The 24021-nt window shown below is 46.9% G+C and overlaps 1 protein-coding gene across 1 annotated transcript; it reads left to right on the top strand.

The window, feature by feature from the left end:
• Nucleotides 1–1394: 1394 nt before the first annotated feature.
• ACBD3 (acyl-CoA binding domain containing 3) lies at nucleotides 1395–19156 on the top strand. Its single transcript, XM_071421721.1, has 8 exons — nucleotides 1395–1683; nucleotides 8665–8806; nucleotides 9830–9970; nucleotides 10686–10844; nucleotides 12236–12410; nucleotides 15108–15300; nucleotides 15951–16235; nucleotides 17071–19156. Exons 1-8 carry the CDS (start codon nucleotides 1425–1427, stop codon nucleotides 17280–17282), a joined length of 1566 nt encoding a protein of 521 aa, XP_071277822.1. The 5' UTR covers nucleotides 1395–1424; the 3' UTR covers nucleotides 17283–19156.
• Nucleotides 19157–24021: the final 4865 nt, after the last annotated feature.

Raw genomic sequence — 24021 nt, forward strand, 5'->3', positions numbered from 1 at the left:
GCATTGTCTCCCAAGAAATACTAACTGGAAAGGAAATAATTTAATTTAAAGCTTTACATTTCTTGTAAAGAAATGTATTTCATTGTCCCTTTCACCCAGAGGCTTCTAAGCACTTTCTAAGTGTGAAAACAGTATTTCTTCAACATTCCTGAGAGATCAACAGATGGATCCAAAGGCACTTTGAACAGCAGATAAACTAGGCAGTGTGACTACCTTCAGGGGATAACCCTAGAAGGGGGCACAGGCTTTGGGGAGATGGGTGAGACTCCCACCCCCCTGAGTTTCAGGAGGTGTGCAGTTGTCTTCTTTAGCATTGCCTTCATGAACCACCAGGCAGGGCTGTGCCACTTCCCAGGTGTGCAGCCTGAATCATGCTTTGGCTGAGAAATGTGACCACAAGCACTCCATACTAACACAGTCTCTCTCAAAATCCTGCAAGCAAGATTGTGTGAGCAGGGAATAAACCTCTGCAGCCGTGCATGGCAGTGACTCTCAACCCTTGCACAGCACAGGATAATAGCATTATTGTAAGCAGTGTTTCACGGTCACAAGGGAATGAGCTAATTGCAGACACAGCTCTTGGAGAAGTAATTGCCTTGTGCTCTTTTTCCCCTTCTCTGGCTCATTTCTTTCCTCTCCTGGGTGAGTGAGGCCTGAAGCATGATTTCTGAGAGGAGGACAAGAGGTCAGCGGCAGACCCTGCAGCACCTTCCAGCTGGACCAAAAGGCTTCTACAGAATCATAGAATTGTCAAGGTTGGAAGGGACCTTTGGAGATCACCAGCCCAACATCCTGCCAAAGCACCTGGAGCAGGTGGGGTTTGAATGTCTCCAGAGAGGGAGACTCCATCACCTCCCTGGGCAGCTGTTCCAGTGCTCTGCCAGCCTCAGTGCAAAAGGTTGAGATGGAACTTCTTGTGTTACAATTTACAGCGATTGCTCCACATCCTGTCACGGGCACCACCGAAAATCTCGGCGCTTTCAGATATTTTTATGCATTAATGACATTCCCTCTCAGTCTTGCCTCCTCCAGACTCAGCAGGCCCATCTCCCGCAGCCTCTCCTCAGGAGGGAGCTACGGCTGTGGACAAACCATCATCAAACACGCAGCGCAATCCCAGGAGCGCGGACAGGGCGCCCAGCGGCGGCTCCCTCAGACACTCACGGCCCCGGGATTGCCGGGGTGCGGCAGCCCAGCCCCGGAGCGGGCAGTACCCCTGAGGGGAGGGGAGGGAAGGGAAGGGGACGAGCCAGCCCCGTCCCCAGCCCGGTACCTGCCGCGGCCCGGCTGCCGCGGGGCGGGCCGGGGCGGGGCCGCGGGCGGGCCCGGAAGATCCGGGTCGGAGGGGACGGGAAGTCGGGACGTGGCCGCCGCAGCGGAGCAGGAGGCGGAGGGCGGGTGGGAGGCGCCGGCGGCGGAGGAGGATGGCGGCGGTGCTGAGCTCGGACCGGCTCGAGGTCTCGGTGGACGGGCTGACGCTGAGCCCCAACGCCGAGGTGCCGCCCTGCGAAGCGCGGCCGGCGCCGGGCGAGCCGGCGGCGGGGCGGGGCCGAGCGGGCCCCGGCTCCACGGGCGCGGCGGAGGCCGGCGGCGAGGCGGCGGAGGAGGCGGCGCTGAGCCTGGAGCGGCGCTGGGGCTTCGCGCTGGAGGAGCTCTACGGGCTGGCGCTGCGCTTCTTCAAAGGTGAGCCCGGCCCGCACCGCCCCCCCCACCCCCGGAACCGGGGCAGCTACCGGCACCGGGGAGTCCCGAGCGGCATCGCCCTGCGGGGTCAGGCCGAGCCCCGGGTGCCCCGAGAGCCGCGGGGGGCTCCGCAGGAGGGCTCGGTGTGCCGGGGCGAGCAGCGTGTCCCTGCCTGATGCCGGCCGTGAGCCGGGGCGGGAGCAGAGGCTGCCCCGGGCCGCGGTGTGGCACGGCCGGAGGTGGGTGTGCGGCAGCCCGCCTGAAACCGGAGCGATGGAGCTCCGGGCCGGTGCCACGGCAAGGGAAAGCTCTTGGAGGTGGGCGAGGAGCGCTCGCCGTGAGCGGTGACGTGCCCGCTGCCTGCCCGGATCGTGGCCGGAGGTGCCGTGCCCTCTCCTCAGCGTGCCAGCTCCAGGGCTGGCTGTGCTGCTCCAGGACCAGAGGACACAGCCTTGAGCTGTGCCAGGGGAGGTTCGGGTTGGATAGTACGAAGAATTTCTGCTCAAAAAGGGCGATTGGACATTGGAATGCGCTGCCCAGGAGGTGGTGGAGTCACCGTCCGTGGAGGTGTTTAAGGAAAGAGTGGATGTGGCACTCAGTGCCATGGTCTGGTTGGCACAGTGGTGTTCCGTCAGAAGTTGGACTCGATGGTGCCACAGGTCTTTTCCAGCCTAAGTGATTCTATGATTCTATGTGCCACCATGACCCCAGCAGGCAGCTGTGAAATACCCAGGGTGTACACCTGGAGTGCTTTTGCTGGGATCCCCTGTAGCCAGGTTTGCTTCTGTGAGAAGATGGACGTACCTTGCCACACTCCTTTACTGTGGAGGGACAGGTGGACTGTGGGGTTTTGGGGGAAGAGCTGTGCTCACTACACTGAGCACATTTTGGGGGAAGAGCTGTGCTCACTACACGGAGCACATTTCAGCACTGTGTCGCTCCTGTGGCTTCCAGGCAGACACTGCTTCAGGTGGAGCAGGGAGTGCAGCCTCACGCCTGCACTAGGGAAGCCAAGCTGTGCACTTGGAAAGGTCAGTCTTGTGGCAGTCAGTTGTGAGATGACCTCCCAGGGAAGCTGCCTCTTCTAAGGGCAAGCACTTGCTGGCAGGTGGAAACACTGCTGGAAGGACAAAGCTCTCTTTCTTCACACTGGCACATCCTGCACCTGGTAGTTGTTAGGAGCATGTAAAGCTCTAAGCAGTTTTCTTAAGCTCTGGTCCGATGCCCTTCCACAAAGTAGTTATTTTGTTAGCATGCTAATATACAGGGGTGTTATTTTTTTAAGCTGTAAAAAACGTGAGGGATCATAAGATCTTATATTTTTTTTTCCTCCTGTATCAGAGCTTAGCAGGTTGTGGAAGCATTGTACTCAATGTCTTCTTTCTGTAAAAGAAGTTGCTTAAAAGAGTTCTGGTTGTGTTTAATGATGCAGAAAGAAATGTCTCTGCAGCACCAAATTCCTTGTCTTGGTCAGCCGTGGTCTTTTTCTATCTTGGGTTGAATATTCAATGGGAACCTGTTTTTACAGTGTGAGCTTGTGTTTACAGTGCAAAAGTTACATGTTATGAGTGACTTTATCTATATTGTTGCTATGTAGCAATAACCTCTATCTATTATATCACGTTTTAACAGAATTTATGTTCTGGCTTTATCTCCTCTCTGATGATGAAGTCTGTGGGGTGTTACTTGTATGTAGGTTCCAGTTCCTTCCCTTGTCCTCTCTTAGCAATGATTTTTTTTGTTGTTGTTGTTGCTGTTCTTTTTAATCAAAACTTAATACCAACTTATTTCAGCTTACTCCCGCTCCTTTTTTAACCTTCTGCAATTTCTTGTAACTCATGGTTGTGCTCATGAGATGATAATTTTCCCCATTCAATTGTGTTGTCATTCTTTCCAGTGAAAATCTTGTTTCTCTATTCTTGTGGCTGGAGTAACTCACACAAAGTCATTGCCCATCATTTCATCTGTAGATTTTTTTTTTCCTTAAAGTGACATAACACAAAGATTTTTATTTATAGATCTGATGGGGAGCTACAGGAGCTTGCAATACTTGGGTTACTGATTCTGCCAGCTTGTTCTATATCTGCACAGCTCCAAAAATAAGTGGTCTCGTTTCCAAATTATTTTCATGCTCTCAGAACAACTGTGGGAGTGGGCACGCTTGGTTAGCAGCCCTGTGCATGCCAAGGAGCAAACAGGGATTCCTCCTGTGCTTCAAGAGAAAACAGATCTGTCTGAAGGGTGGCCCATCTCAATAGGTCAGTGCTGAGATCTTGTTCCTGACCATTCTTATAAAAACTATGCTGGTTGTTAAGCAGCTTTTTTTCTGCTTCAGTGTTCAGCCCGAGTTGTCTGTAACTCTTGGGGTACCCTTGTCCAAGAGAAGTTGAATCTGATCAAAATACTTTGAGTTTGCTTTTTACAGTGACTGCTTATTACAGTGACTGCCAGTGGTGGCGTACTGCAGGTAACAGAGTTGCGGAGATGAGGCAGGGTGAGAGTGTGTATAAACAATGAGCAGAACACAACAGAAACTAGGCTAGGATATTAAAGAGGCTCAAAAGCTACTTTATTCTGTCTCTGATAAAGACAAATCTAAAGCAGATCTAAAATGCTCGACCCTGGGTCACTTCAGCTGTCAGGCCTTAGGCTGTGCAGGAGATGTGCACTATCTTTTTTCTTTTTTTTTTTTTTTTTTAGATTCATAATGGCTTGTGAAGAGAGCTTTTCAGAATAACAGAGGCAGAGAAAATAGATGGTAACAGCATTCCAGTCCATTTTTCTGTGGGAAACAAGAGCCTTCTTTCCCTTATGCACTCTTTCCCTTCCTGCTCTGTTAAGCCTAGTGCAGGTCAAGCAGCATTTTGGCTGCCATTAAGAAGCAGCTCCACTGTGCTGGATCCAGTGTACAGTGGAGAACAGTCCTGTTACAGTCATTGTGCATTTCTTTGTCCCTAGGACTGCCTGTAACTGTGAGCCCTGGGGCATCTGGCACAGCAGAAGTGTCTCTGATGGCTTCCTCTGCTTGCTGGGCTGGTACGAGTTATGCCAGTGAAGGTAACCTGTTCAGGCTCTCTCCTGAAGCAGGAGAGGCTGGCTTGCATAGCTCTGCCAGCAAATCTCTCCCAGGATCAGCCTGGCTTTGTTGTTTTCCACATCCTGTCATTGAAATACCACTGCACCCAACCTTCAATATATGGCAGTCCCTGAAGTGTTCATGCACTGCCTAAAGTGATTTGCAGTGCAGCACATCTGAGCAGACAGTACACAAACCATATCATTTTGGTATCTAAAAGCTCTCCTGGAATGTTAAGTACTCTAATTTTCTTTGACTGCTCTAAGTTATTTCCTCTTATCCTAACAAGAATGCATCTTCAACCTCAGCAGAACATCTTTCTCAATTAATTGTTTGACCTCTTTTTTTTTGAGCACTAATTTGATGGTATGATTGTAATTCGTAAGTTAAGTAGGCCCTTGTTGTCAAGAATATGAAAAGCTCTATAATGTATCTACATTGGTGAAGTTGTGCTTTGATCATGTTTAATTGGAAGGGCCAGTCAGTAATTCTTCTGTTGAGGCAGGACACACTTTCAGGAGGGGAGGATTAGGAGTGTAAGAGTGAACTGGGCTCTGCAGGCAGCAGTTCAGTCCTCACACTTCTCAGTTTTGCTCTTAGCTCATTAAAACGTTGCAAATGAATAGAATTAACATATGGAACTTCTGCTTTTAAAAGCTGGGAGGTGAAAAATCACTCTTGACAAATTGTTTTCTAGCTGCTTCTGGATGACTCAATGCTATCCCAGTGGAATTAGGCATTTAGAGTGGGTGAAGGTGGAGTGGAAGGTGCTGCATGGTGTGCCATGTTTCTAATGGGGAAAAAAAAATCTGAAGTTCCAGAGCAGTAACAGTATCTTGCACAATGCAATCTCTTAAGCATATTTCTTAAACTCCTTTGTGTCTAAATTTGTGGGCTTTTATCAATCCATGTCAATAATACAGTGCCACACAGTGTCATAAACCCCTCACATTACTATTAACAGCTTCATCTTGCTGTTGTGCTTGAGCACTGAGCATCTTCCTGGCCTTGTTGGGTCAGGGATCCCAGTGGCATAGGCAAGGGTGTGCAGCTGCTGTATCACTGCTGTGCATTTGGAATTTTCAGTGTGTTCCCTGGAGCTCTTTGATGTTCTTCCACTTCCCCCAGCTGTGTGAGGTGTGTGGGTAATGCCTGCTCTAATGGCGCCTTCACGGATGCTTGGATACATTTGGCACTTCTGCTTGTCTAGACACACTAATGCTCTTTTTGGCATATTTGACTCTGCAGATGAATTCAGGTCCTCTGGTTCAGTTAAACACCAACAATTCCTGATCTTTGGGGTGGTTATACAGTGTGGTTTGTGCTGTAGAGTTCAACTGCAAAATAGTTAGTATGAAACTTAACTTCACTGTCTGACTGGCTGCAAGCGTTTTTCTGATAATTTGCTTCTGAGCTACATTATCTACAAGTCACTGAAAGCTTGTCTTGTATTTTTCTCCTCTGTCTTTTCCCCCTCTCTTATTTAGCTTGTTTGTTGTTCTTCCCTTGGGTCACCATTCTTTGTAAATGTGGATTTTGTCTTCTCACAGTAATTAGGGCATGAGGTCTGACTTCTCTGTTCTGTGAAAATGCAGATGTGCTGTGCATTGCATGGGAAATGAAGGTTTTTTCACTCTAACTCTCCTCAGGAGTGAGTTCAAATACTGATGATGTTAACTGGCTTAGGTAGCAGTTTAGTACAGCAAACAGCTGTGTGTTTTGCCAGACAGATGTAGGCACACAGGTTGTGAAAAGTGAACTGTGCTGTAGGGTCCCCCTTGAGAATCACGCTTTGCTCAGAAGCCTGGCAGAATTTCAGTGCAGTACCTTTGTCAACTGACTTGCTTTGTAGCAGGATGCCCCAGGATATTAAGTATTATTTCAAAGTAGTGCTGTTTATTTGGGCTAATGGTTGTGCTGGTTGCCTAATAAGCAAATTCTGAGTTGAGTGTAAAGTGTGAAGAGTTGAGGAAAAGCCAAAAGGCTCTTTGGTAGGCCTGAGAGCAGGAGTTGAAAGCTCACCAGAATGTGGTGATTTGAATCCCTGAAGGATCACAGACTTGGGGTGGGAAGGGACTGCTGGGGATTGTCAGATTTAGCCCTCCTTTTCAGTTCAGGCTTCATGACACTTGAGTTTTGAACATCTTCAATCATGGAGGCTTAAAAACTTGTCAAGGCCATCAGTTCCAGTGCTCGAGCACTCTTCAGTTTAAAAAACAAAAAACAACAGCATTAAAGAAACCCCAACAACTTCAAGCAAACAAGCAAAACAAAACCCCATAAAAATGCTTAAGTGGCATTTCTTATACTTCAGTTTGCCTCTTGTCCTTTCATTTTATACACTGATTAAACTCTGCTTCAGTTTTTACATCCCCCCCTCTTTTCTACCCCACCAGATATTTTTGGAAGTAGATATTTCTGGGGAGAAATGCTTCTGTTCCTGAAGCTGACAGTTACATTTGCTGCAAGGCTGTGTGACACTGGGACAAGAGCAAATACTTGAAATTCTGCAACAGTGATGTGGACTTCTAGGAATGGATAATAAGTAATTAAATATTTGCCTTCCTAATAATTTGATTGTGGCTTCAAAATAAATGGCATGCATGTAGTAGTTCCTTTTGATGTTTCAGCTGAGTGAGTCCAGCAATGTACTGAACTTTGTCTGTCAAAAATAGAATGTCTTGCTGTGACCTGCAGGCACTTTCCCACTGGGATTGTTTCTGATTTCCAGAAGTGTTTGCTCTGAGTTTTTCAATACTGTAGTAGGGGTATTTTCCTTCCTCTCTAGTCGTAAGATTCACTTCTTTTCCTGTTAATAACTGTTCACAAGTGCCAGCCAAGCAATTTTGCAGTATGTGTCAGCCTGAAATTTAGGTGTGGACTGTTCAGTTTGGGGCTTGCTCTGAAGGAGAGCTGGGAATGAGTGGCAGCTTTGTCCCCAGCCCCCAGTTACATGGAGAGCAGGGCAGCCATGGGAAGTGACTGTCTTTTACCTCTGGTAGCAGCTTCCTCATTGCTCCTTCCAAAAGGAGATGGTGCTTATTTATTTGTTTTCCTGTTTGAGAAAAATGTCTTTTTCTTAATGAGCAGTGTAGTTACACACAGCAATGCCTGTTTCTTTGATTTGTTTTGACAATTTCAATGTGTTGAGGTAAGTCCTAGCTGACTAATTCACATATAATTTTAAATCAATGCAACTGTCTTCTTACCAGTAAAAGCATGGTGGGATCCAACTGGGAATGCTTTAGAGGATGTTCCTGTGGAGCCACTGGAACATTTTCAGGCTTATGTTGCCTTCTTATTGTCAGAGTTCACTGTATGTGTTGGAGCTGATGGAGTCAGCTGCAAGGCTTTTCATTGTGAGGGGCTGTTCCAGCTGCCTTGGCCAAGGAAAACTCTCCTTGACTCTTAATTTTTCCTCTCTGCAGCTCTCCTTGCCTTCAGCCTTGGTGGTTCTGCTTTCATCAATGTGAGGAGCATGAAAGGAGAGCAGTTTATAAAGCTAACATCACGTCTTTCTTTGTGGAAATCCTTCCTATGCACACCAGAGTAGACTTGGCAGACACGTTTGAATTCGGTTGAGGTTTTTAAATATTTTGGAGATCTAGATCCATATGGTGTGATGTTCAACAAATTAATGTAAATATCTATGTGATGACTGACTGTAGATAGTGGGATGCAAAGCACTCCACACTGAAGTTTTCATTAGCTGAAGTAGATGTGTTTCCTTCTGGACAGATCTATATTTTAAATAGAACTGACTTAATTTGTCTACCCTTTTGTGACTCGACTTTTTTTTCTCTTTTTTTATGATGGAAATCATGGTAATGGTTATGCAACATACTCATTCATATTCTGTGTTTAATTAATCACAACAGTGAAAATTTCTTTATTTTTTTTCCCAGAAAAAGATGGCAAAGCCTTTCATCCAACATATGAAGAAAAGCTCAAACTGGTGGCACTGCACAAGCAGGTTCTGCTGGGACCTTACAACCCTGACACTTGCCCTGAAGTTGGATTCTTTGATGTGCTGGGGAATGATAGAAGGTAAAAGGGCTGGTGCTTTTGTTGGTCTTAACCCTGCTTTTCCTGTGAGGAGATCATCCAATTTCTACAAGTATGTGGGTTATGTTATCTCAAGTGGAAAGTGAAAGTGGCCTCTTCAAATACATGTAAGAGGTGTGAGTCACAGTTCAGTACAGGAACTAACAGAAGATTATTGGGATTTTTTTTTTTTCCAACCACACTAGAAGCTGCTCTGCTGACACTCCAGTTTCTCATAATGCATTAATGTGCAGGCCCATGTTTCATCCAAACTCCACACCGTGGCTACAGCAGGCCAAGGCTTTTGCCAACGGTAGAAGCATTCATCACAGCTTGTCCTAACACCAAAGCTAATTTCTGTCGTCAGAAAATTAAAACCTGGTGCATTCAAACCCTGAGTAAATCTTTTATGAGACCTGGGGAGTCTCAGGTGTGTGTCTGGTGTTGCTTGCAGCTCAGGCTGCACTGCTCGTGTTCATTGTTGCTCTTTTGAGCGTTCTAGAGTGGAGGCAATGTGCAAGACAGCAGTGGCTTCTCTGAGGTGGATCCAGTGCACTGCTTTTGCACAAAAGGATGCAGCTTTTTTTGGAAAGAACAAGGCTGTTTCTTTCAACTATCTGAAGTGCTGTAATCAATAGTTGTTACCATCTTTGTTCATTCAGGAAAATGCGTACTTTTTTTTTTCTACAAACTAGAGTGGAAGGAGATTGAAAAACTACTTCAGGTTCACTTGTAGCTGGGAAGTTTTTGGACATAGCTCAGAATTTCAAGTAGGGTTGATGGGATGTATGAAATTTCATGTAAGAGCTGAGTTATGTCTATTTGAAAGACAGAAGAAAAGAGAACATTGTGCAGGGAGAAGAGAACATTTTACTGTCTTTGGGAAGAAGTTGTTGGTTCTGTGAAACTGCAAATGATAATGTTTGGTTCCTGGTCTTCCAACTTTTTTATTTGCTGGGTTGTCAGTGCTCACTACTGGCTTAAAAAGAGTTGAGTCTGTTATTTCAGCTGAATTCTCTCTCTCAGGAAGGAATGGGCTGCCCTTGGAAACATGTCAAAGCAAAAAGCTATGACAGAATTTGTCAAGCTCCTACATAGGTGCTGCCACTTGTTCTCAACGTATGTCACTTCCCACAAGATAGAGAAAGAAGAGCAAGAAAAGAAAAGGTAACATTTGGGTGCTTTTGGAATTGGCAGCTATGCAGTGTGTAACTCTTGGCCTGCAGACAGTATCACAGCTAGCTGAGGTTGGAGTTGTCTTGGGAAGGGAAATGCTTGAAATGTAGGTGGCTGTGGTACCATTTGATCTCTTTAAGCCTTTTTACTTTGCCAGTAATGGGTGGTTTTTTTGGGAGTTTTAAGAATTTTGTTTATACTGTCATCTGCTTAAGAAGAAATGCTTCACAAAATGTCTGTCCCAATATGTCTGTGGACTAAATATACAGAGAATATTAAATTGTCAGTTTTAAACTTCTCTTCTAATATGGGTTAGCAGCTTGATAAAGGCTGCCTTATTATTGCTACTATTAAACCATAGTATCCACATAATTATTGAACATGTGTGAATGCTTGAAAAATGTGTTTAAAGCTTCCAGGCAATTTTTTCTGCAGTACAGGTGGCATAGTAACAGGTTAGCATGAATATCAAATTGTAGCACAGGATTTACCTTCGTCATGCTGCTGAGAGCAATAAAACTGCAATAATCTGATTTTTTGTGTGTGTGTGTCCAATAAGACACTTCTCCAGGCCAGTTTAAGTATGAGGAGATGGTACCAGACAAAAAGCCTCAAGTGGTCAGGCAGAAGGTTACAGCATGTTGAAAATAACTCATCCTAGGATTGTGGGAGTGCTGGAATGGCTCATTGAGTGTGGCTGTTGCAGGAGAGAAGAGGAAGAGCGGAGGCGGCGTGAGGAGGAGGAGCGGGAGCGGTTACAAAAGGAGGAAGAAAAACGGAGGAGGGAAGAGGAGGAGAGACTGAGGAGGGAAGAGGAGGAGAGGAGGAGAATAGAGGAGGAACGGCTTCGGATGGAGCAGCAGAAGTGAGTACTGCAAACAACACTTAAAAGAAAATAGCTGCCTTGCATTTGAGACAATTGGAATATACAGTTCTAATTATGTTTCATTGTTCCCATCACATCCAGATGCTGGAAACACAGATCTGGCTTTGCACATGTAATATTTAAGGGAATGGTAAAGCTGTTCCACATCAGTCAGCAACTATTTTCCACCATAAAAATGTCTTTGCAGGGGGTGTCTCTGAAGTAGATCCAATGCTCGCTGTGTAGTGGGTGTGAGAAGGGAGCAAATAATTCAACCACAAGTTTTGCTGCTTGTTTAACGTGGTGAGAGCCAGAGGAATGTAAGAGACAGACATAAATTTATATATACAATAGAAAGTGTTGCACAGTGCTAAGTAACAAGTGTGGTATGCCTTGAAGTTGAGAGGGTTTTTCACATGAATGGGAGTTGTGTATTAAGTGGTCATAGCAGGTTACAGAGATAAAGAGTTTAGACAGAAAATGAATGTGGGTACCAAGTGTATCTAAACTGGTCATAGTTTGCTGAAAAGCAGTAAATCCTGCTCCTTGGGATATTAGACCAGTCTAATACTGGTGCTTTAGAACATGGTTTTTGGGGATGGAAGAAGAGTGAGAAGGAAAGAATTTTTCTTGCAGGTGTGTGATGCTTCTTCCTTCCTCTGAAACACTGATAGCTGGTCACTGATGGATGTAACATCAGACAGGCCCTTGACCTGTCTTGTCATTTTGCCATAGGATTTCTGTTAGTTCTTTGGGGAGAGGAGAAAAACAGCCTGTGTATATGTAGCCCATGTGTTCCTCCTGAAGTTTCAGCAGTTGAGTTTATTGGAGATGCAGATGCCCCATCTGGCAGCATTTTTTGATGTTCTTCCTGAATTAATCCACTGTCAGTCATGTTTTTTGTGTTTGTTTGCATACTGACCAGGAAAACTAAGATAGCAATGTGGTGTGTTTTTCTTAGATTCACCAAAAAGCATTGGTGAAGCAGGTTTGTTCCTACCAATATTTTTAGGAGGTCTGCTGGAAGGATGGTTTCTGCAAAAAGCATATGTGGGTTTTTCCAACTGGCTTGTTAGATAAATTTAGTCATGAGGCTTTTGTGTAGCACTACCTCTTTATCAGACTGCAGATTGAAATTATGGTTGTTTTAACATTGGATGTTTCCAAACAATGGGTAGACAACGTTGCTTCCTTCTTTATGTTCTCAGTGTATTTTTAGGCAAAGCTCACACGTCTGCCTTAGCTCTGGGTTCCGGTCCATTACGCAGATTCATTTTAATTGGGTTTTGCAGGATGGCACGAAGAGCTGTAAGTGGCCTCAGAGGCAGCTCATGCAGGGCTTTCCCAGTGCCTGGGCTGTGGCTGAGGTGTGTGCTGTGTGTGCTGTGCAGGCAGCAGATCATGGCAGCGCTGAACTCGCAGACGGCCGTGCAGTTCCAGCAGTACGCGGCACAGCAGTACCCCGGCAACTTCGAGCAGCAGCAGCTCCTCATCCGCCAGCTCCAGGAGCAGCACTACCAGCAGTACATGCAGCAGCTCTACCAGGTGCAGCTGGCACAGCAGCAGGTATGGCTGGGCAGCCTGGGAAATGTGTCCCTGGGGAGCGTGGGCTCTGTGTCCCTGGGAACCTGGGCTCTGTGTCGCTGGGGAACGTGGGCTCTGTGTCCCAGGCTGTCACTGGGGAACCTGGGCTTTGTGTCACTGGGAACTGTGGGCTCTGTGTCCCCCAGGCTGTCACTGGGAATTGTGGGCTCTGTGTCTCCCAGGCTGTCACTGGGAATCTGGGCTTTGTGTCACTGGGGAAGGGAACCTGGGCTCTGTCACCCAGGCTGTCACTGGGGAACCTGGGCTCTGTGTCGCTGGGGAACGTGGGCTCTGTGTCCCAGGCTGTCACTGGGGAACCTGGGCTCTGTGTCACTGGGGAACGTGGGCTCTGTGTCCCAGGCTGTCACTGGGGAACCTGGGCTTTGTCTCACTGGAGAGCGTGGGCTCTGTGTCACTGGGGAACCTGGGCTCTGTGTCCCAGGCTGTCACTGGGATACATTAACTTGTCTGCTGTTATCTCCTTGGAAAGATAATTGCCACAGGGAGAGCTACCCTGCTAGTGACTAATGCTGCTTCAGAGTCAAACACCAAAGCCCCTTTATTTGTTTCATCTTTTGGAGCAGTTTTCTGAAGCAGCTGTTAATTAAGAGAACACTAAGCATTCTTCACTAATGACTTGGTTCAATATAATTATTAGAGATGAAATGTGAGCTGCTCTGCTGCAGTGTTGGTGATGTGTGTGTGTAATTTAATGACACACCAGTGCCTCTGAGCATGAACAGATATTGTATTTGCAAGGAATGCCCCAAAAAAGGCAGGAATGATGCATTTGACTCTATGTATTTAGGAAGTTAATTTATTACTTTATAATACTATATTTTATAAAGGAATACTATACTATACTAAAGAATACAAAAAAATACTTACTGAATGCTAAAAAGATAATAATAAAAACTTGTAACTCTTTTTAGAATCCTAACACAGCTTAGTACTAATTACTAACAGTTAATAACTAATAATAACTAATAACTTACAGTTAATACTTACAGTACTAATAACTTAGTTAATGAGTTAAAACAACTCACACTTACAACTAATTAAACAATTACCTGTAAACAAACAATTTCTAAACACATTTTACACATGAACACAACACAAAAGAAGCAAATGAGATAATAATTGTTGGGGGTTTTTTCCTCTAAAGCTTCTCAGCTTCCCAAGAGAAAAATCCTAAACAAAAAATTAGTTTTTAAAAAATATAAGTACCACAAACAGACCTCTTCAGGTGACTCTCCTGAAGATCAGTGCTTATGCAGCACTGTAGCATCACTGCTGGCTTGGAGGTTGCTTCTCCCTGCCAGCCTGAGCATGGCTGACTTCTCTCTCCTACTGCTCCTCCTGCCTGACTTCATCACACACTAATTCCTGCTGAAGTTGCTTGCCTGCAAAAAGCTGCTGATGATTTGGGTGGGAGGACAGGCTGTAGCTGCCAGCCTGAGCTCTGTACTTGAGCTAAAGACCTACAGTTCAGTAAGAGATTTAGGTAGTTTGTATTTTGTGGAGGCTGATGCTCTCAGTAAAGACATGTCCAAGGCAGGGAGCTGTGTGAACCTCGTGAAGTTCAGCAATGCCCCTCATCCCAGGAAGGGTTCATGGCCAGGTCTGATGGAGCTTTGAGCACCCTGGGCTATTGGAAGGTGTCCATTCCCATGGCAGGGGTGTGGAACTGGGTGATCTTTATAACTCCCTTCTAAGCCAAACCACGACTGGATGGAGCTGAGGTGGTGTAGGACAGTCAGAGACTTTCTGCCCTGTTATAATTACTCTTTGGGCTTCCCTCATGTAGTTTCTGTAACACTTCTGAGGAATACTTTATTTGGATGCCTGTGAGTCAGGTGCACTGGGATCTGTTAGTGCAGTTAGGAAGTGCTGTTCTGCTTACAGATCAGCTTCTGATGCAATAATCTTGGAAAGACTCTCTGCAATAGCAATGTAGAAAAGTTCACACCACCTTTCTCTCAGTGCACAAAACTGCTGTAGTAGACAGTGAAATCTGGACACCATCTTTGCAATTGCTTAAATTTGAAATCTTAACTGATATTTTTTCTATATTGTCTTCATATTCCTGCAGGATACCTATATTCCATTTGCTCATCAAAATCTTGTCATGATTAGGTTATCCTTTAAAGTGCCACTGTCACTTATATCTTTTCCCTGTCCCAAAAAAAATAAGCCTGTGTTGTCTCTCTAAGCAGGTAACAAGGGACAGGGAAGTTGCTCAAATAGAGTTCTCTGTTTGATTCATAAATTGGCAAGTAGCTAATAGACCTTCAGTAGTCATCTCTTTTTAGACCTGGGTGAGCTCAGGCTGGATGGAACCCTTCCAGCCAGCAAAAAAAAAAAAAAAACAACAACAAACAAGTCACACTTCCAACTTTGATAGAAATGTTACAGCAATGAAAAGCTTCCATAGTTAAGTGCAAGAGTTTGTGTGTACCATAATTCATTTGAAAGTTGAATTTTGTTTTGTTCAGGTTGTATCCACCAGTCTAGAACCAAGTGACTTCCCATCCCTTGGGACTGAGCAGATGTAACTGGTTAATGTGTGCTGCTTTTGGGTCAAAGGGTTAAATTGTCTTTATACCTTCTGCTGGAAGGTATAAAACTGGCATCTTGGGAGGGTTTGGTTGTACTTGACTTAAATTCCTGTTGTTTTAGGCAGCTTTACAGAAGCAGCAGGATGCAGTGGTGGCAGCAACAGGGACACCCCTGACTACTGCATCAAAGGTGAACAGCCCTGCCCCAGGGGACACCCCATCCATCAATGGGCAGGCCAGTGCACATGCAGACAGCCCTGAAAAGGAGTTGGATCCAGAGGTTTTGGAAGAAGCACTGGAGAATGGACCAAAAGGTGGGACTAGCTGAATTTCTTACTTAAAAATAAATAGCAAAAGCCTTTCTTAGGGTTCAGGTGTCTTAAGTAGGGTTACTGTGGTTCTTTGTTTGGCTTCATTTGCCTGTGGAAAAGCTGGGTTTGATTCCTGGGGCTGCTGTCTCTGATGGGAGGATAATATTGCATAGTCAGAGCTCAGCTTTGGGAGGGGAGGGAAAGAGGAGGCAGCAAAAGCATTTCAGCAAAGTTGATGGGATCCAGAACCTCCTGTCACTCTAGACTTGAAGGAAAGGGGCATAAAAGTTCTAGCACAAAGCTGTTCTGGGCAGAAATATGCTCAGTTTCATTTGAAGTGGGTCAGAGCTTTAAAGATCTTCTAGTAAAGGATTCTGTGCAGTATAACCTGTCACCTGTAGCAGTACTTTTACCTTCTGAGGCTTTTGTGCATTGGCTTTCAATGTGCTGGGTGGGTGAATTGGTAGCATTTAGTTTGCACTGGTTCATGCATCCTTTCAGAGCTGAAACTTACCTCCTTCTGTTGGAAAAAAATCACCTGGAAGCAACTTTAATGCCTGGGGCCCTCAAGTGCTAACAAGGCACACACTTAAGGATGCAGCATAAATAACTGCAACAAAGCCTAACTGGAGTATTTCCTGCCCTGTCTCCAGACTCTGTCCCAGTGATTGCTGCCCCATCCATGTGGACACGACCCCAGATCAAAGACTTCAAGGAGAAAATCCGTCAGGATGCAGACTCTGTGATCACAGTGGGCCGAGGAGAAGTGGTCACAGTCAGAGTCCCAACTCATGAGGAGGGGTCCTACCTCTTTTGGGAGTTTGCTACAGACAATTATGACATTGGTTTTGGGGTGTATTTTGAATGGACAGACTCCCCTAATACTGCAGTCAGTGTGCATGTCAGCGAGTCCAGTGATGATGAGGAGGAAGAGGAAGGTAAGCGTGCTAATGTCTGTAAACTGTCGGGCTTTGCTGTGAGGGAAACCCCCAGTGATGGTCTTGTGGAATCTCCTGCTTTCCCTGGCTTCCATCTGGCTGCAGTCACGATTTCAATTTTAAATAGCAGCTGCAGTTCTGCAGTAACTTCAGTCCCCTCCTTGGGTCACAGACCCAAAGCAGCTGAGGCTGGGGAAATCCTTTTCCTGAGTCAGCTCCTCAGTAAACTGAAAGCCATGGTGTGACAGAGCTCAGTGGATCTGCACTCTGAAACCTTGGGAACAATCCTGTCCTGCTGTTCAAGAGGTGTTTCTAGGGAGGAAGTTTCCTTGAGGAAAAACAGCAAAACAGCCTCAGAGAGCAAGTCCTGCCAGTGGCTGAGACACAGGTCACAGCCTTTGCCTGTGGAGGAGTCCAGCATACCATCACAAAAATGTTTTGAAATGAGCATGTGACTGCTTGGAAGGAGCTGCCCTGACCTAGGAAGCAGTGGCTTTTTGGGAGTCACTACCAAGTAATGGCACATCAGTGGTGGGTGATTATGGTACTGAAAACTGGAGTTTGGCATCTCCACAAACTGACCTGGCTGGGCTGGGGAGATGGGTGTGGGGAGTTTTAATATCAAACTGCTAAAACCATGATAAAGTGAGCATGCTTGTTGTTCCTCCTGCTTCTGGGTGCTTCAGCCCCAGATTCATTGGTATGAATCCCTGTGACTCCTCTCATTCCTCAACTGACAAAGAGGGCTCTGTCCCCTAGAGATTAGGCTGACTTGCCTTCATAAAGCATCCACCCATGTTCACTGACACCTCTTTTTTTTTTTTTTCCCTTGCAGAAAATACCAGCAGTGAAGAAAAAGCCAAAAAGAATGCCAACAAGCCTCAGCTAGATGAAATAGTGCCTGTGTACAGACGAGACTGTCACGAAGAAGTGTATGCTGGCAGCCACCAGTACCCAGGGAGAGGAGTTTATCTTCTTAAATTTGACAACTCCTACTCTCTATGGAGGTCAAAAACAGTTTACTACAGAGTTTATTATACTAGATAAAGGTGTGGCTGTGTCTGAGGCTGGGCTGTGCAGAAGATGTCATTTTATTTGGAATTTTCTTCAAGCATAATGGATCCTTTTGAGTCTGTGTTTCATCCTGTCTGTATCTGTATGGTTTGTGTGAACTTTTAACAAGTAGACACTGGGATCTTCCTGCTCCATGACACTAATGCATATTGCATTGGGCTTAACACAGGATCTCCCTAACCTTTTTGGGGATTGGAGCCGTTGGCTCCAGTGCTGAGGTCACATCCATTGCACTTGTTAAAGCCTCATGAAAAAGGGGGAGGGAGGTGCTGGCTCACTGGCTGGGTGATCTGATGTTTCCAGGTCTGGATGCCTTGAATAACTCGTTGATGGTTAATTTAAAGGTCCCATCAGTAACTGGTAGATTTGGATGCAGTTTGCTGTGTAGCAAGTTTCTCTTAACTGTAATTGAATGTCAGATTTTTTACACCATTAAAACTTGAAACTTTGAGTTTATGCAGTTTAGAAACAAGTTGTCTCACTTCTGTCCTCATCAAAGAAGAACCATTCAGTTCCTTAAAGCAGTGTAGTGTGTAAGGCAAGGATGAACAACGTCCTGAAAGTACAGCAAACAACCTCTTCTGAAGGCATAAGCTGAATGATGTTCAAAAGTATGTGTAACAAGAAGAACCTTCATCTCTGCCCCACTGATAACCCTAGAATAAAAGTCATATTTTGAGGCAGTTAACTTTGAACAGGACACAGACTGCTCCTGAGTTTAATGGGGTTTTTAATGGGGTAGACTAAAAAAACTACAAGGCTACCAACTTGAAAGCAGTTTTGTAATACAAAATACATGTTGTGCACCTGGAAAGCAGTCAGTCACTTTGACAGAGTATAGGAGTAAACGTTGCACTAATGATGGAAATCACTGCCACTCCTTTTTAGTCTGAACTGCTGATAGTGGGGTGCAAACTTTCTGCTTTAATTGGTAGCTGTGGGCAGAAAGGCCAGGTGCACATACAGATCCTTAAGGTAGCTTTAACCTCAGTTTCACTTGGTTTGGTTGGGGCATTTGGTATTTCCTAAAGTGAAAAAGCAGTGCAGGTGTCCCTTGGCTTGAGGCTGCAGTAAGAATCCTCTCCCCAGAGCCCAGGGGTGCCTGTTGCAATAATAATTTGTGCAAGTGCTCTCTGCATGGGTGATGCACTTTGTTACTGGAGGGAAATGGTTGCTTTGGGTCTCAGACCAGCTCTTGCAGTCAGGCTCCCACTGATCAGCTGCAGCATGAGCAGTTCCATGGCAAATGATGCTGGGCTGGCAGGGTTTGTGTGAACGGTCACTTTGTACATACATGATACTTTCCTTTGCTCATACCAACCACGGAGATACTTCTCCTAGAGTGCTTCACTTGTCATCTTGCTTTTTGGGTCAGCAACACCTTACCAGCTTACAGCTAGTTAGTGCTGCTTTATCCAAAAACACTGTACAATGTTCTGCTCTTGTGTACATACAGTATATAAACCATGAATTTAGAAAGTACCTTGCTTTTAAAGAAAACTGTATTTAATGTAAAAAAAAAAAAAAAGAAAAAAACAACAACAAAAAAAAACCTTTTAAAAAGGCAGGCACTAATATATTTCTTCTGGTCTTCAAATTACTTTTTTTTTGGGTTTTTTTTGTCCATACAAAAATGTTACAACTTCTTCCTTTAAGAATATCTGTTCTTGGGAGCGGTGTTTGTTGCTTTAAATGGCAGCACTTACTGTCATGTGTTGGATGCTAGAACTTCTACATTTTCAGACTTTTTTTTTTATTGCCTCTGGCTGTTGATAGTACAGTACAAGTGCGATTTCAAGATACCTTGAGATAGTATTTAATCCTAATTAAAAGACATTTATCTGTAATGCTGTTGGCTTTTTATTAATTTGCAAACCTTGGAATTGCTGTGGATGGCTCTGGAGCTGAGAGAAGCTTGTCATCATCTCTCCCATGTCCAGAGGTGCAGCACCCTGCTCACCCTGTGGTCAGAGGCTCTGCCCAGGAATGTCTCTGGCTCCCTGCATGGGGCCCTCTGTCAGTACTGGGAGAGCCCAGCCTGAGCTGCAGGGTCTCTCTGGGTTTTCAGGGGTAGCAGAAGGGGTTGGATGTGGGCAGCTGAAACCTGTAAGCTCTCTCCTCCAAAAGAGTCCTGCAGTCCCTCAGCTGGAGGGCAGGACAGGACCATGCACAGTTTAGAGTGAACAAGAGGAAAAGCAAGGAGCTAGAGGCAAAAAGGCAAGTTATGCTGAGGTTTGTGTCAGTCACTTTTTACTGCTTAGCTGCTGCTGCTGGTGAGCAGCTTATCCTGGAGCTGAGGCCAGGATGTGCCCTAATTTGGTCCCTGTTCACCTGGGGAGCAGAATTCTCTTCAGAGAGAGAGCAAAGCAAGTGCTGTGCTATGAGAAGCAAGGTGCTGAGAAGTTCAGTGTGCCACAGTCTGGGTATGCTGCAAGCTAATTTCACACAAAATGTGCAAGTGTGTTGAAAACCAAAGCAATTACAGCAGCAAGCCTGCCCCAGCTGAGCCTATTTTACCTGTCCTGCATGTATAAATTCCCCTTTCCCCAGCTGGAAGGGAAGCACTGTGCTCCTCACAGCTCTCTTTGGGCAGCTCCCTTGCACAGGAGTTTCTGCAAACACTTTGTGTGATGAGCAGAGTCACTGGCAGTGGCACCAGGTGCCACAGCATCACCAGCTTGACACAGCTCAGCTCTGAATACACTGGTCCTTTGGGAAAAGCCAATCCCAGGCAGAAAACAGTGTTAGAACAGGTTCTTGGAGGCACTTTGGTAAGAGCCAGCAAGGCAGGGTCTTCCTTGGCTCTGCTCTCCCAGAAGGAGAAGCAGTGAGCTCAAAACAACTTCCTAATGAAGCCACTTGTCTGCTCTGTGCCATTATCCTTGCTTGTCCCCTTTGCTGTCCTGCCCACCCCTTGGCTTTGGGCACTTTCTGCCTTGTGCTGTGTCAGTCACAGATGAGAGGCTGTGGTTTGGAGCAGATGGATGCAGCCTTTGGGGTCACTGTGGTGGGCAGGGTCAGCAAAGTCATGGGTCTGCTGTCAAAGGGACAAATTTAAGGGCTGGGTCACTGCTTTATTTGGCACAGAGATGTGCAAGTCCCTGTGCTAACACTGGGACAGCAGCACCCCTGCCTTGGGCTCTGCTGTGACCCACAGCTGGGTTCACAGGGCAGGTCACCAATGCCAGCTGTGCCTGCTTTGGGGCCCATTGCTTTCAAAAATAAAACCTGGAAACTCACACCACAGCTACAGCCACCACCATGTGCTGGAGGATTGAGCAAGGCATGAAATGGCATCCCAAATCTGTCCCCAAATACTGCTCCTCTGAGGCCTGCCCCTTGGACATCAGAAGTTTTGCTGAAACATCAGACTGGCTTGAAGAAACACATTGAACTGCTTGGACTAGTAGAGATACAGATATGGCCATGAAATATAGATAAAAAGTTATCATCTGGTATCCAAAAAATAAGAAGCTTGTAAGGAATGAGGAAAAACAAGGCAACACTGGTTCTCTGTAATAATTTCTTCTCCCAGCCCTTGTTATTTGTATCTTGTGCCATCTCCATCAGGAAGCTGGTGAGAAACCTGCTCCTTTTGTTCAGGGGGCCAACACTGGCGTGCCTTGCTGGTGCTCAGATTTGGAGGAATAATTCCTCATTTCAGCCTCCACTTCTCTGGAGTTTGGTGTTTTCCCCAGTGCTGGAGTGCAGCTTTTGTGCAGATTTGTTTTAAGGAAGCAGCTGCTGGGTGATGGGCACTGCTCCCCAGAGTTCTCAAATCCCATCTCTCAGCTGTGTAAAGCTTTGGGAAGTTGTTTGCAACCCGTGTCAGGGCAGCCAAACAGGGTCACAGAGTGAGCTCAGAGTACCTGGCAGAGCTCTGCTTGATCCTTGTTGAGTTTGGCTCTGTCTTGAGGAGAACAGAGGTTTTTGGTATTTAAAAGAAAAGAAAGTGACACTAAAGCTTGGATTGCTCCGTGCCCAGGGGAAAGTGACTTCATGCAGGCCTGGTGATGGGAAGAACCAGGCAGGAGGCAGAACCAGCTGCCCCCAGGCAGTGCCCCAGGGCTGAGCCCCAGGAGCATCCCAGCACAACAACCACCACACCCCACAAATGTCCCCTTTGTCCTGATGTGTCCCTCAGAGGGGACCCAAAAGCCTGCAGGAACCCAATGTGGGGCGAACTGGGTGACCCCAGGTGGGGCAGCACTGAGGAGAAGCACAATCCTTGTGCAGGCACCTTCTGCAGATAAAGCTGTGATGGAGTGAGATAGAGATAGATCTGAGATAGATCTGGAGATAGAGATAGAGATGATAGAGATGGAGATTAGAGATAGAGAGAGATAGAGATAGAGCTGGATCTGAGATAGAACTGGAGATAGAGATAGAGATGATAGAGATGAAGATGAGATAGAGATAGAGATAGAGATAGAGATGATAGAAATGGAGATGAGGTAGAGATAGAGCTGGATCTGAGATAGAAATGGAGATAGAGATAGAGATGATAGAGATGGAGATGAGATAGAGATAGAGATAGAGAGAGAGAGAGAGAGAGATGATAGAGATAGAGAGATAGAGATAGAGATAGAGATGATAGAGATAGAGATAGAGATAGAGATGATAGAGATAGATAGAGATAGAGATAGAGATAGAGATAGAGATAGAGCTGGATCTGAGATAGAACTGCAGACGAAGCTGTGCTGAGTAGGTCTGAGCAGGTTGCTCAGCCTGGCTGGGTGATTTTCCCCTGGGTGAGTAAATCCTGCTTTCCTAAAGCCTGCTGAAAATATTTCTCCCTGGCAAACGCCCTCCCTGGGGTTCTTGTGCCAAAATTAATTTTTACAGGTAGGCTTTGGGTACTGGATAAACAGAGGCTGGGGGGGAGCTCCCTCTCCCAGCCAAAGGGACCCCTCAAAGAGGCACTTTCTGCTCCCCTGGAGCCAGCCCAGGGGGAGATGGGCCAGGTTTCCCTTCCAGCCTGGCTGGTGGGACCTGCAGAGGCCACAAAGCCAAGGAAAACCCTGGAGGAGCAGGGAGGCACTGGCAGGGCCAGTGGTGGTGCCAGCCTGGCCAGTCCCAGCCATGCTGGAGGATCCCCTGCCCTGGTGCCAAGGGAAGGGCAAAGACTGAAAACAGTGGGAAAAAAGAAATATCCTGAGGCTCCAGATGTGGAATTCCTGCATTTCTGGGCTTTCATGGGATAGTGTTGCTGTGGGAGAGCTGGGGCTTGCTCCCACCATGGTCCTGCTCCAGAGCCAAAGGGACAATTCCTGATGATGCCACCTTGTTGTCAATGCCCTCCTGCCCCCCAGGGCTCCCAAAAAGCCCCAAATCACCATCCCCACTCAGACTCATCCAGCAGGAGGCTCTCAGGACCAGGGCACAGAGAGGCCAGGGCACAGGGAGGCCAGGGCACAGCCTCCAGCATGGAGGAATGGGGAGGTGAAGGGAAATGCCTACAGCACTGGAAGGGGTGCAGGATGTACAGAGGAGCTTCTTTGTCCAGCATTTTTCTCAGCCAGGTTGGAAAAATCCTGGTCCAGGCTTCAACCCCAAGTTGTTTTCAAGGTGAGGAGCTGCAGCCTGGTTCCTGCTGATCCTCCATCCTCCTCATTTCCCTGCTGTTGGCAGCACCAAGTCCCACCTTGGCACACGTGGGTCATGGGGCTGGAACCTGCCCAGGGCAGCACAGAGGGCTTGCCCCCCTCACTGCACACAGCAGAGCATCCAGGAGCTCCAGCCTGCTGCTGGATCATCCCAACACCACAGTTTGGCTCCAGAGGACAGGATCAGCCACATCTGGCACTGGGGGTTGGGTTGGAGTCAGCAGCAATGTTTGAAGGTGTGTGGAAATGCTGTTAGAAAAGAAACCCAGAACCAAAGCACCCTGGAGCAGCTGCTGATTCCTCATGGCTGATTCCTCATGGCTTTTCCTATCCCAGCCTCTGACAGCACTGGAATCCAGCTGGAGCCACCACCAGGGCACCTTTCTGTGGCCACTGGGGTGTCAGAGCCGGGTTCCACCGGAGCAGAGGGTGCCTGGCCCAGCCCTGGGTGTGCTGGGAATGTCCCCATTTGCCTGCCTGGAAAGGGCAGGGAGGCAGCTGAGCCTGGCATTCCATGGGTGCCCCAGCCCCTGCAGCAGACAGAGAGGTGGCCAGGCTGGGGTGGACATGGGCAGCTGCTCTGTCTGTCCTTGGGCTGTCTGTCCATGGCTGCCTGTCTGTCCTTGGGCTGCTCTGTCCTTCCTTGGGCTGCTCTGTCTGTCCATGGCTGTCTGTCTGTCCTTGGCTGCTCTGTCTGTCCTTGTCTGTCTGTCTGTCCATGGCTGTGTGTCTGTCCTTGGGCTATCTGTCTGTCCTTGGGCTGCTCTGTCTCTCTGTCCATGGCTGCTCTGTCTGTCCTTCCTCGGGCTGCTCTGTCTGTCCTTGGCTGTCTGTCTGTTCTTCCTTGGCCTGCTCTGTCTGTCCTTGGGCTGTCTGTCTGTCCTTGGGCTGCTCTGTCTGTCCTTGGCTGTCTGTCTGTCCATGGCTGCTCTGTCTGTCCTTGGGCTGCTCTGTGTGTCCATGGCTGTCTGTCTGTCCTTGGGCTGCTCTGTCTGTCCATGGCTGCTCCTGCAGGGCTCCCCAGACAGGGAATGCTGCCCGGCCTGGCTGCAGAGCCCCACAGCTCCTCAAAGCTTTGTTTACACATTAAAAAGGGGTGGAACCAT

The sequence above is a fragment of the Agelaius tricolor genome, unplaced genomic scaffold (genome assembly GCF_023055355.1).
Source record: "Agelaius tricolor isolate 1412-34295 unplaced genomic scaffold, bAgeTri1.0.p SCAF_1, whole genome shotgun sequence".
Classification (NCBI taxonomy): Eukaryota; Metazoa; Chordata; class Aves; order Passeriformes; family Icteridae; genus Agelaius; species Agelaius tricolor.

Excerpts from the sequence above, each read along its gene's own strand:
- ACBD3 (XM_071421721.1), top strand. The coding sequence starts at position 1,425 with ATGGCGGCGGTGCTGAGCTCGGACCGGCTCGAGGTCTCGGTGGACGGG. Across the intron at positions 8,807-9,829 it reads GTGCTGGGGAATGATAGAAG|GAAGGAATGGGCTGCCCTTG; the intron begins GTAAAAGGGCTG and ends TCTCTCTCTCAG. Across the intron at positions 9,971-10,685 it reads GAAGAGCAAGAAAAGAAAAG|GAGAGAAGAGGAAGAGCGGA; the intron begins GTAACATTTGGG and ends TGGCTGTTGCAG.